Raw genomic sequence first — 13,305 nt, 5'->3', positions numbered from 1 at the left:
TTGAACAAGTAAGCTGCTTTTGAAGGTACATTTCTCATCTTTTTTTGGTGTTGTTTGCAGCCTAGTATGCTAAGGTCTCCAAAAGCATCAGGCAAAGTAGAAAGAATTAGACCAGTACATACTAATGATGGAGAAAGCTATTTCGTTTCTTTAATAATATATTAGTCATTAATGAGATTTTCTCAAGGAAGTTTAAAATAAAGTGACCCAATGGCAAAGGAAACAGGAGTGCTGTGTCTTGTGTCATGTTCTGAACACACTAGTGATGAGGTGCTTAATATGTTATGGGCACTATTATTAAAAAAGGTAGATGCAAGCACACATTGAGTCATGGGTTATTTGACAAGCTCGGAGTAAAGGAGCTGCATCACTGTTTGCTAGGGTGCCAGTGCAGAGTATATCAAAGTATATGTGAATATACATGCAGAGAAAATACAGTCTGTAAAAGGTTGAGTAGAAATTCTACCTCTGTAAAACAAACTGCAGTGCATGCACATAACTTCTGTCACAAAGGGACCTAAGAGTGATGGAAAATCATACAGAATTAATGAAAATCAAACACTAACTTTCCTCTATACACCCCACTTCCAATACGGATGTATAACCAGGAGAGAGAACAGTGGCAAGCAAAGCCATGCATGGTAATGACCCAGTACCCACCTTCTAATCACAGTCTATTCTCTATTGCGGGTTCACTTAGTGATTGTGAACAATACCTAATCACAACCCATTGTCCTCTCAGCTCAACTTCTGTGTAAGGTATCTCCTGTAAGAACCCACTTCGGCATATTAATCATAAGTTTTTGGACACAGATTATCCAAAGCTCTGCTCTTATTGCCTGCCTTGGACTCTTTGATGACTTTACAGTGCTGCACCAACTCTCAACAAACGCACAGCTGGATCCTCCCCACCAGGGAGAACAGAAACCAAGCTCTTCTAGCCTCATTGATCTTTAAAGTTGAAGATACTGAATTGAGAGATGCAGAACTTTCTCTCTTTCATCATACCTTTTTAGTTTATTTTAATGTAATGATAAATTTTAAAGCAACCAGCATCCAAAGCCCTGCTGGGTGCCTTGGCCAGGCCAGGGAACATAAATGACAGTTTCTAATTAGAGTTTGCATTCTTGAGCCACTGTCATGGGCTGGAGAGAGACTGTGTGAGGGCACTGATAATTAGGTTAGTCATGCAACTGCTGACGTTGGTATCTATGAAGTCTTGGAATGAAATGTATTTTACAGCCAAGGAATTTAGAAGTGCAATGGACTCCATATAATTTTGGAAACTTTAGTTGGTTTTGGGCTTACTGCTCTTCTCTCACAACCAATACTTCTACACTTAAAAGCTTTTTTTGTTGGGAGCATTTGTTAAGTAAATATATTTCTAACACAGATGTTTAGAACTTTGTGGTTCATTTTATTACTGAGAAAAGCAGCAAAACTGAGAAAAGTGGCTCTTGCTCAGTCCTTGAGCTGTGTTTCTGGGTTCTGTTGTGTTGCACATGTAATCTTGCACATGGCGTATGCCGCAGTAAGGGGCCACCGCGATAGAAGTTTTAATTCTAAATTGATTTCTCTAAGTGTAAAAATAATTCTTGGATTTGCTGTTATGTAGCCTCTTGTGATGTCCATTTTTGGGAGGGGGAGCTTATATACCACTTGAGACTGGAGTAGGAAATGTAGTTAGCTGATACACTGCAAGGCAAATCTGATGTTTCTGCAGACACAAGTCAATTCCGAATTCCTGTATGATCAGCAGTTTATTTGACTTTGGTTATAATTACTCCTGTATTTAAGGAGTTAATACTGTGCAATCAGGGAACTGAAGAATACTGTGGGCATACAGTTGTGATGTAATTTGCTGCAGCTGGAGAAATGATAGTCAATGCATGGAAGTTATTCATGTAGCTAGCTAAAGCATTGCTGTTGGTAGGTGTCATAAGAATTGGAACTGGTGCATTTGTTGTACTGCAGACATGTATTAGCTGTTGAAATTGATGCAGTGTGCACATCGTTGCTGAGTCGTTGTGATTATGGGAAGCGGTGTAGTTGACTTTATTTTTTATACAAGCATCCTGTCTATTAAATAGTGATCAGTGCATTGTAGTTGTTGCTTTCAGTCTCTTGAAATTGATGTTGTGAGCATATAAACGGGGTGATAGTTCAATTTCTGATTTGATGAGATTAGTTTATAGCTGAAAACAGCAATCTTTTTTTGTCAATATCTATGTTTTAACACACTTTAAACATGATGATGCTTTTTACCTGTGACACTGAGCATGGCCTGGTGATGGGAATGGATGTGGTTGGTGCGTCTCACGATTTCCATATTAGCAGAAATTTAAATCTTAATTGAGTTAGCCTGATGAAGTGATACTTAGATGTACATAGTCCGCTAGTCTTGCCTCACACATCACCAAGAAGGGCCGTAAGTTCCCCGGAGTCAACAGCTTTGTGACATTTTCTGTGGTTGACATGACATCTTCTAAAAGTCATCAACAAAGTCTTTTGCTATAGTATTTTCATCTTTAGATACATGACTCAGTGGCCTGTAACAATTTTAACCTCATTAGCAATTGTTTCATTTATGGTAGACCACACATAAAGTTTACTGCAATGTTAGAAGAAATTACCAAATTTTGGTACTGGTGGATGGATGTATGAATCAGTGATGAGGTGTAGGTTATGGCCTTCTCTCAAACATTCATCCTCTAACCTTCAGAGATTTTGAAGTGATCCTTCTAGTTGTTGGAAGCAAGAGAGTATTCAGTGAGGCAACCGGATATTCTTGTGACTTTGCCAATAAGTTATTTATTGTGGAGGTATAAACCTTTTACTTTCATTGCTTACGATTTAAGAAACCTTTAATGAAAGTAAGTTATGTTTTCCACCACTGCTGCTTAGCAATAGTATTTCAGACTTAAATATAGACTTTAATGTATTAGATTGCTTCCTTTCATGGGAATATAAATCTTTCACTGCAATATGGTCCTGGATGTCTTGCAGCTATCTCCTCTAACACATTTTCCCTCACACCATGTGTCAAGAGGTTTAATGTTTCATTAACTCCCACAGCATTATGGTCTATTTAAGTTACAGAGCTGCCTTATGTTTTGTGTACCGTTGGGGAGTTGATTGGAATAATTCACTCCTACGCTTTATTTAGAAATGACAGTGATAATGTAAAAAAAAAAAAAAAAGTTCATGCTGTATCTTCTTATCCCTATTCATGAAAAATTCTGAAAAATCAAGAACACTTCTTCATGATTTTGCTAACCTCTACCTAGCTAGTTGAATTTAGAATTTAATAATTTGGGTATAGTCTGTGACATTTGGAATTAAGAAACAGCTCGTGTCTCCCGTTATGCAGAAAAAAAAAAAAAGAGTTAGGAGGATTTCATGAGCTTACTGAGATTTTGGTACAAATGTAGAACTAAATTAACATATGAATTCTAAAAGAAACATAGGAAACCACAGCATGGTTCTGTGTGTAACACTGCTTTGTTAATATAGCAGTCATAGACCCTGAACAATTGGTGACAACCGTTATCTAATTTGTGTACCGTAAACTCTTCAGAGTGACATTACTTTGCCAGTGCTTCAGAAAGAGCTTTTAATTAGGATATAGTTCTGTAGTGTCTTCAGTAATAATTGCAAGGCTTGTATCAGACATATGGAAGAGTTCACTAGAAATTTTAACAGACTGTTAACTGACTAAATTAAGTCAAAAGATTTATTTCTTCCTGTTGCTTTCTACGTCATTGATCAGTGTCATTGTGATCAAACTTTTTCCAAGTTAAATTGCAATCTGTGTATGTTTAGTGACTGTTCTTGAAAGGCTGAGATTCCAACACATTGATAAGACTCCTTAATTCAGGCTGTAAGATGTACTTTTTTACATGGTTTTTTTTGTGAGATTTTTTTATTAATGGACTCTGGATCACCCACCTCCATCTGTTTGCCTTTGTGTTTCTCAGTACTCAGTCAGCAGAAACCATTGCTGCATGCTACTCCTCTGCTTATCTAGATAATAAGCTTGAGATGAAGCTCAGTATTTTGCACTTCATATACTGCATAGTATTTAATGTATAAATTGCACTAGAACTTGGAAACATTTGTTAGAATACAGCTACCGTTAGGAATGATGGTAGCTGAACATGATACATGTGTACAAAGGCAAGGACACTTCTTCAAAGAATCTTTGTGGTTAAATGGTAGGAGCTACTTTTTCTGTGGTAAGATCTGTCATGCAGATTACCTTAACGGGAGTAACTTCATCAAAACTTGATTACACTTGCAAAATATTATTTAACATATTTGCTAGCATACTGTGAAGGATGAGTGTAAATAATTAAAAGCAAACAACAGTTGTCCTTGCTTTTGTACTGTTTACTTTGCAGAATACTGAATTTTTCAAATTAACAGAGGTTTTGCATCATTAGTGTGAATTAGTGAGATTCTACTGTAGCAGATTTTTTGTTGCAGTTCCTTCCTTAGGAATTGCAATTGGAGTAATAACAGCTGCTTAAAACTCCTGGGTGTAGATTTCTTCCTTGTTATTGATCTGTTCGCTAATGATTTAGTATCTCTTGAGAGTTTTCTTCACTGAGATTCCCCCTTAGCTGTGCCACATTTTTTGTTCTTCCTTTCAGTTTTCAGTCGAAAAAGAAAACTGAGGGGAGCAACAAGGCCTGCTATTCTCAAACGGAGGCAGAATATGTGTGTCTGACATTAATACATCTAAATTTGCTATAGATATCCCAGTTATTTTCTCTCCTGAGGCGGCTGATACCTTAGATATTTTTATGTAATAAGTGCAAGCAAATACTCCTTTAAATAGCTGCATTTTTTTGCCTCCTGCTGAAAAAGTGGCTGTATGGTTGTTTTGGAGTGAAAAAAAGTCTTGGGAAATTAGTGGATCCTTACTGAGAATGTCGCATAAGAGTCTGGATTTATTTTAATAATAATAATAATATACTTTCTGTGAGCAAGACTGCAGGTAAACAGTTTTCTTTTATTTGCACAAGTAAAGAAGCAGGTTGTAGTGACCCAGCTGTGCAGAAAGCTGACTCAACGAGCCTGTATCTGACATGTCCATCCTTTATTTGTTGGCTCGATACAGTCCTTTTTGTTGGAACAGAATTTGCAGAAACCCCTCCCCCAAAGAAAGCCAATTTTATCTAGAACACAGAGAGGACCGTTAGGACAGTGTTCTAAAATGTGGGCTTGGAGCTTGGGCTTGTCTACTTTCCCTTCCACTCCTCTGAAATAGCTACCTCTGCCACGTTGTTCCTGGGTTGTTGAGTTGTAAGCTTTGGAATGGAAATGAGGATGCTAGAGTTGGGGGGGGAAACCTTTTTAGACTGATCAAAATGATGAAGCACTGTTTAGATATGTGACTCACAGTAGGTAAATAGTGAAACAGTATTTGCCTCCTTTAATAATAGCTGTTTTTAAGTATCATGAATGGTTTCCAGATTCATATTAGGCTTTGGAGGTGGGCAGTCCTCTTCAGCAAATTTGGATTTCTGCTTCTTTCACATTTTCTTCAGGACACAGGTATACACATAGTTGTAGACATGCGAACTAAAAAATTACATTGTAAGCTTGGTATGTTCTTGTTTTAATTTAGGAAAATAAAGAAGCTGAATATGAAAAGCTGATCCTTGCTTTAAGAAAAGAACAAAATATTTATTCTACACTAGTGAAGACCTTCAAAGAATCGGATAGGTAAGTACTTTTTCTATTTTAGTGGATAATCTAAACTCAAAGGGCAAAAGTCAGAAGTTGTGAAAAAAAGGTGCAGCTTAACTGATGTGGTGATTAATTTATACTGGCCGATTGTTCATAAGGCATAAACTACCTGAAGTAGTCTTCTTAAAAGAGGAATATTTTTGTAAGTGAGGTTATGTTATCTAAATTACTTAAATGTTTCTGAAAATATTTCTGTTTGGATTGGAATCTTGGATGAACCAGATTTCCATTTAGGTACCAAAGTAAGCAGCTAGGTTTTCAGGAGTTACGTGTCCTTGTGTTGGAATATAGAGGAAAAATCAAATCGCAGTGAACTTTTGGGTGCTGGATGTTTTGCCATGGTACACTTCTAAAATACAGATAATGCTTATCTTAAAAGTGACACTGAGAATTTTTATGAGAATATAAGCCGGTAAGATTTTGGAGAAGGTTAAACAAAACAGAATAATTGAGGTTTGCATAGTATGCTTTCAGTGTAAAGCATTCAGAAGTATGGCAGGAGCAAGTGTTTTTAACCTTTTAAAATCAAAGTACACAACATTTTAGAAATCTGTCGCCTACTTTGTATCCTATTATTGCTCGGCAGTTGAAGAGGAGACATGATAAAATAAAGAAAATTCTTAGCCTTTAGGTAAAATAAATTTAAATGTTTTATGAAAAATTTACTTTTACTGTTATAATTACAAATATCTTAATTAGGTATTGACAGCATTTGAGAGCTAGCTCCTGACTCTTCCTGCCTGAAGGCAATGGTTATACCTGCCAACTTTGTGGGAACGTGTGTTTGTATTTTGCAGTTGGTTTATAGACCACTAGAGTTTGGAAACCATGAAGTGAATAGCACTAGAGTAGATGAGATCTGGTATTTGAATTAAGCACATTAATGGTAATGCCATCTTGTGCTTGGCCACAGCTCAGAAGCTGGTTTTATACTAGAATCTTTTTCATTAGAAATAGTGATACAAGTCAGATTATGGTGATTATTTCTTACCTCTGGGAAGAGAGCAATGTCTTTTGTAACTTTTCTGTTGAACAATCACCAAATGAAGGAAGAACCCAGTTTATTTTAATATTTCATATGGAGGGTGTGACCTGACATTGAAACACATTCTGTGGGTAAGGCGATTGTCAACACTGTCTAGTAATGACAACAAAGTAACATAGCCGTGATCCTAGTTTTTCTTAGAATATCTTTCAAATGAGGAAGATTATAACTGTAGTTATAATTGTTAGGGTAATAGGAGTTTTGCAATTAACTTCTGTAGGATCAGGATCTTTAGTTCTGTTTATTTCATACGGACTTACAGGATGCACAGAGCAGTGCATGTTACGCAGTGATTTGCAGTGGATGCTCAATGATTCAACAATAGAGCTGGAAGTTGGAGGCAGGTCTTCTTATTTCTCCTCCTAGTTTTGTGGGCTGAGATGTGCTGTAAATCTCATCATGGAAGACTTGAACCCCTGAAGTTCAGGGGAGCTGATAAACAAGCCCTGCAGATAAATTCAGCTTCCGAATTTGTGTTAATTGCCGTCAGCAGTGACATGGATTTTAGGGAAACATCCGTTTTCTTGCTGACATATCTTCTTTTAGGCATTATTTATTTTAAGCAACATGGATGGTTTTTTTTTCAAAATAAGCTACCGGATACCAGGACCAAGACATTTCTTGTCTCTCCAAGTGGGGAATCAATGCTTTTTCTTATAAAACCTTTAATGCATGAAAAGGAGAAAATGTGCTTACTTAGCTTCCAGTAATGTGTTGGTTTGTTTTTATTCTTAATTTTTTGCTGAGCTTTTAAGAGAGCTTGCTCTTCAAAGATACTCTTGAACGAGGGAGAATTGTTTAAAGCAGTAGTTTCTTGTGCAGGAAACTGACAACAGCACGCTTGTCAGAAGGCAGACTGAGAGTCTTTTCGTACATGTTGCCTTTTAATTAATGTGTTTCTGCAATATGCACTTATTCTCATGCAAGTATGATGTGCTGTATGTTCCTGTATAGCCTCCTGTAAGATGGATTTAAATTTTTTTTTTAAAGGTTCCTAAATTCTTTGGCATTTAGTGCAGTGCACTGGAAATTCTACAGCAGCTTAATTTATCTTAAAACACTGAGGTTCTGAGTGAAGTAAATGTGAAAATAAATAATACTATGAGTTCAGTAACACCTTGTTATTTATTTGTTACTAAATCCAATTTATTTCATTTTAATACAATTTCAGTTTTTAGTGTACTTAAGTCTTTTTTGGACTGATCAGAACTGTCTTGTCGATGTTGTTGAAGGATATGGGGAAGATCTAGCAAGGGACAGCTAGAGGTGCTGAGACAGTGAGGCCTGAGGGGCAGTGACTGATGCTAAAGAAAGAGCTTCAGTGGGCACCTTGGAAGAAAGGTGCTTAAAGAATTAATTCACCTTGACAAATTATCATTTGTAAGTTTTGGCATTTACACCCCATTGAGATAATTCAGACAATTTAGACCTTAAAAGGTCTTTTTACAGACCGTCGGATAAATGAAGAAATAAAACAGTTAGTTGTGTCTGGGTCATATTTTCAATGAAACACGATTTTTTATTTTTTTCTTAAGTGGAGCATTAGATTATAGAGTATGGTTCTGTAACAAGGGAACAAAGTTTCCATGGTCACCGTATAATGGAATACACAGTGCCATCAGTATTATGTGATAATGATACTTTTCTGGCATACTTTTCAGAAGTTGGTAATTTTGATTTTCCTTAAAAAGAATTAGACAGAAGTTGGCTGGTAGAATACATCCGTCATGTTTAAGCTGACTTACAAGTAGCACAGCTCAAAACAGCAAGAAAAGGCTGTATATGTAAACGTTTAGTCTCATCCTTCTATGTAGGGATTTGATTGTGCTTATGAATCCAAATGATTGTAACTGTGGATGAAAAACAGTGATGGCTAATGTGAAATGGGTTTTTTGTGGAAGCCTGGATGTATAAAAGATGCTGAGGTGCACAACAAAATGTTTTGAATTGAATCTTGATGATATTTTTTTTCCTCCTTTTTTAGTATAAATAGCTTGCAGACAGAACTAAACAACATTTTCACGCTGCGAAAACAACTAGAAGACGACATTTTAGCTAATCGGAATCTACAGAAGGTCTTAGAAGATCAGATTAAGGACATTAAAAACCGACAAGGTCTGTATACATGTACAGCACATCCCTTTTCTTGATCTTCTTGCACAAAAGAAAACTGGTTTTATTACAGTCGGTTTACTGTGATGGAGAAGAAAGGTTTGAGAGTAGTAAAAGATGTGAAAAGACTTCTTTTTGGCTTTCTACACTGAAAATTATTTGGGGGATTTGTAACAAAGTCTTTGAGCAATCAGGGCAAAAAGGGACAGCTTTTCTTTTTCCATGCATCAAATGTTAGTAATTCTATGGCAATTCTACTACAGTGATCATTTCAAGCTGCCTATGATTTTGTACCCATCGAATTTACTGTTTTCTGCAGAAGTCAGAGATTCCTGGCTTTGAATAAATCTGTGGGCATGGGATAACTTTCTGACCATGGAATGTAATTATTTCACAATACTTTGGTAAAGAGCTTGTGTCTCAGGAAATGGCTAGACTCCTTCTAACAGAAGAAGTATTTCCAGAGAAAATAAAAACAGCTAGCGGTTTTGTTATTTTGTAATTCAGAAACAGTAGAGCTTTTAAATATAATATTGTAGCTTTTTTATTGTACTTCTTTGGAGGTGTTTTTAGTATATACTTAGATACAGAAAAGAATAACGTAAGTGGACATTGTTAACTATAGTTTACTGCATACATACAGGTGTATCTGTTTTATTCCATAGGGGATCTATAAATAACAATAAAGCCTGTTCACTTACCCCTTTCAACTTAGATTTTCAATTTTAGCATCACTCCCTTGACAGCTATGATAAGTGACAAAAGGTAAGCTTCTGCTGTTTCAGAGTTTCCAGCCTCAAAAGCACAGAGATGATGAGCAGCCAGGGTAGGCTAAAGGGTCTTGTGGATACTCCTGGGTTCTCAGGAGCAGTGGTGTTGAGGGTGAGGCTGCTAGGAATGAAGGCTCTAAAAATTAGTAATAATTTGTGAAGCTTTGCGTCCTTGCAGCAGCCATAGGATCAGTGTCAGAGCTGGCAGTAGGATTTGGATGTCTCGTCTTTATCCTAATTTTCTCCCTATGTAATGAGATATATTTATAGAATTGACTGCCATCTATATTGTAAATGAACAGGTGTTTATTGAAACATAACAAATCATTCCTGCGGTTATAGAGGAAAGGAATAAGTAGTTATTTTCAATTCAATTAATGAAATCTTTTGACCCAAAGGCAAAATAAATTCAATAACTTTGTCTAACCCAGCTTTGTGCCTTGAGACCTTGAGTTCGTGTTCATAAAAATATAGTTAAAACAGAATAACTATTCATGCCTTACTTATCCTTCCTAAAAATTACTTCTAATTGTAATGCTAAATATGCAAATTGTAATTCAGAATTACATTCACAACTCATGCTGATAACCACAGAAAATACAGGCACAGAAAATAGAGCATGTCTACGTATCAGAAGCACAAAGAAATATGAGGACAAAATTTGTTCAATTAAACAGAAAGCTTATTTTGGGGGATTTTAACTGGCCTCCCACAGACTTACTAGTAGGTTCTTATTTGAAAAGTCCTGTCTTTGCATTTTATGCTGTGTTTTCCTGCAAATAGAGTTTCTGAATTAGTTCCTGTCCTTGGTTATTTTGACAGATGAAACACTGTCTTTCTGTGGAGATCAGACATCTTATATGAGTATCTGTTTAGGAGAGCAAGATCATTTAAGCCCACAGATAGACCATCTGTCTCTTGAAGAACTTAAGAAAAAGGTATTGATCTTTTTTATTATTTACTGTTTCTAATGGCTTAATTCTGCTTTGTTTATAGTTTGTCTCTCTCTCACAGAAAAGTTTATTTAGGTACAGTTGGGTAGTTCTGAAAGGATTTGAAGTTCTCATCTCTGTGGTTTGTGATCCACCTTTTATAACTATTTCTTCTTTGTTACACAACATCAGCTTCAGAATCAGCTGAAAGATAGGTGGCTTGCTGAAAAGGTTTTATGATAGGCACCTGGATTCAAGTTTCATATTTTAGTCATCATGAAGTATACCAACTCCAAAGAACTGTTTTTGCATTAAGTATCGTACAGTGTGTATTTTATGCACTTTTATTAATCATGAAAATAGAAGTGGTGTCTATAATTTTTCTTCTGTATAGCACACTCCATCCCAGGTTTTGAAAATCTTTTGGTAAATATGGCATGTTATAAGATAACCCTGAGGTAAGTTAATGTTGTCTCCATTCTGCATAAAGAGAACTGAAATTCACAGAGATTAAATGTGCAGACCATTGTCATAGATCAGTATCCAAGTTCAGAAACTTGTTCTTCTGGCTCCTTATTGTGTGCAGTGACTTCTGATCCATGCACCAATTTATGATAAGGAATTATTTCGAATATGGTCATTTGGGAGTGAACTTTAGTGAAGTTTTATATTTCTCGTGGCCAGCTGAATTGTAGGCAGCTTTTCAAAATCTGGAGGTGGGTAATCTGAAGGGAAGAAGTTTGCCTTACACTGAACAGGTGTCAATAAAATAAGCCCCAGATTGTGTCCCAGTCCCATTCTGGGGTTATACCACTTTTCTCTCTGAACATATTCCCTTCAGTGGGTTCAGGGACACTAATTAGCAGAAGACATTTATAAACCAGTTCTTACTTGAAAAAGGGTTCGTATGCCTGAAAGTTGATCTGTTTTTTCCAAATATATTAATTGATCTAAAAAGATTTCACTTTCTTCTGCAAACATTGCCTTCTTGATAATACTACATGAGTCTCTGATAGTAATCTCTGTCCAAGAGTTTTGAACATGATCGTCCATTCAGATTTTGTGTCTGTGAAACTACTCAGAATGATAGTGTCTTATAAAGGGTATTTGAGATAGAACAGGTTGAATGCTACTGTTTCCCTGGAATGCTGGTTTCCCTTGCACTAAAATGTTTCTTCTCAAATCAGCCTGCTGGTGTGAGGTGCTCTCAGGTTTTTTCTTGCTACTGAGTTGTGAAACTTGATACCTCAGCTTAATAACATGGCTAGAAACTACAGTCTTACAAGTTAAGATTTCTTGAACACTAACAAATACATAATGATGTTTTCATACATAGGGAGATTGCCTCATAAGCACATACAGATACCCAGGCTTTCCACCTCTGCAGTTTAGATTTAGCTGGAGATTTATATATCATCATTTGTTTTCATACTAGTATGGATGTTACCAGTTTTGTTTGTTTTTCCTTTGGTTATTTAGGTTACTGACCTTCTCTTGATGGTTAAGGATCTGCAGTCAATTAATCAAGAACTTAAGAAAAAACAACTTGGACTTTGTACAACAGATTCTCAAGGGAAGGAAGCACTAAACATATTAAAGCAAAGTGAGGTAGGTTTTCTGTGTTAAAGTAGTGAATCTGACTCTAATCCACCTTGTGGAGTCATTTACATCACTGCAAAATGAGTGTAAAACTCTGGGTGCTTATGTTGCTAATTCCTTATAATAACTTTTTAAATTAATGATGTAAACAACTTTTAGATGTTAGCACAACAGAGAATCAGCTCAATGCAAGTGTGCAGTGATGCGTCAAGTTGATTTTAAGGAAACAACATACACCTTAAAATTTTAACTGGGTCTGTGATCTATTTGTTTTGTCAATTGAAAGGGAAGGAAATAGTTAATTTTACAAAGAAGGCAATATCTTGTATAACATTTTAGGTATTACTGGAAGTCTGCTTGTCCACTGTTTGAGAGTCATTCTCATGCTGTCTCTAATTCTGTAACAGCTTAGTTCATCTCTCCTCTGCATCTACAAAATAATTAGGGTTCACTGTAGCCAAATAGTACTTCAGGTCACTTAAATACATTGCTGTTCCTTCCTGTAGAATATAGAAGTATATGAAGAAGTGGTAGATTGCGGTGTGGTAGATTGCTCAGAGGTACAAGGAAGTAATCATTGCTGGGTGTTTCATTCTTTTGCCCAAAGCCAACACTGTTTTTAGCTGTGGGGAAGAAGACGTCGTGGCAAATACTGCCACTGAGAAGCATTTTGGGTGCTGGGTCCTCATGTGTCATCTTATGTGTGAATGATGAAGGTGTTCAGGAGGCTCTGGTAGATTCTAGTGAACCTTCTGGCTTGTTATAAAGTATGACTTGAAATGTGGCTGGTAATACTTTTCTTTATATTCTGTTATGGTTTTTGCTTTCAGTTACATTGTTGTTGTGCACAATATATGGAACAGGAAGGAAAAAATATAAAAGCAATAATGATGGTGCTAGTATTTTGTGTCTTGCATTTCTGAATTAAAAGAAAAGAAAATTGGGAATAGTTTGAATCAGTTATGTGTAGGGATCGCCTAAGTCAAGAACTGGGACTGGTATTGATGATTTTTCTGTAGGACAGTTTATTCTGCAGGACTCTGGAAAAGGGTCATGTCTTTTACCGTATGTGCTGCAGATGCCACTGGGAGCA

General features: G+C 36.4%; 1 protein-coding gene across 3 annotated transcripts in view; it reads left to right on the top strand.

Moving 5' to 3' along the window:
• The window catches only part of CDK5RAP2 (CDK5 regulatory subunit associated protein 2), an 84,141-nt gene that overhangs the window by 27,424 nt on the left and 43,412 nt on the right, over positions 1-13,305 (top strand). For all 3 annotated transcript variants that reach the window (XM_069771768.1, XM_069771769.1, XM_069771770.1), the window contains 4 exons: positions 5,633-5,730; positions 8,784-8,914; positions 10,504-10,619; positions 12,093-12,221. In XM_069771768.1, the coding sequence (XP_069627869.1) occupies positions 5,633-5,730; positions 8,784-8,914; positions 10,504-10,619; positions 12,093-12,221 (474 nt within the window). The remainder of the gene's footprint in view (positions 1-5,632; positions 5,731-8,783; positions 8,915-10,503; positions 10,620-12,092; positions 12,222-13,305) is intronic.

Source organism: Haliaeetus albicilla, chromosome 26, assembly GCF_947461875.1.
Source record: "Haliaeetus albicilla chromosome 26, bHalAlb1.1, whole genome shotgun sequence".
NCBI classification, from domain to species: domain Eukaryota; kingdom Metazoa; phylum Chordata; class Aves; order Accipitriformes; family Accipitridae; genus Haliaeetus; species Haliaeetus albicilla.
The sequence above is the reverse complement of the archived record's forward strand: the minus strand, read 5'-3'. Positions and strand labels throughout refer to the sequence as shown.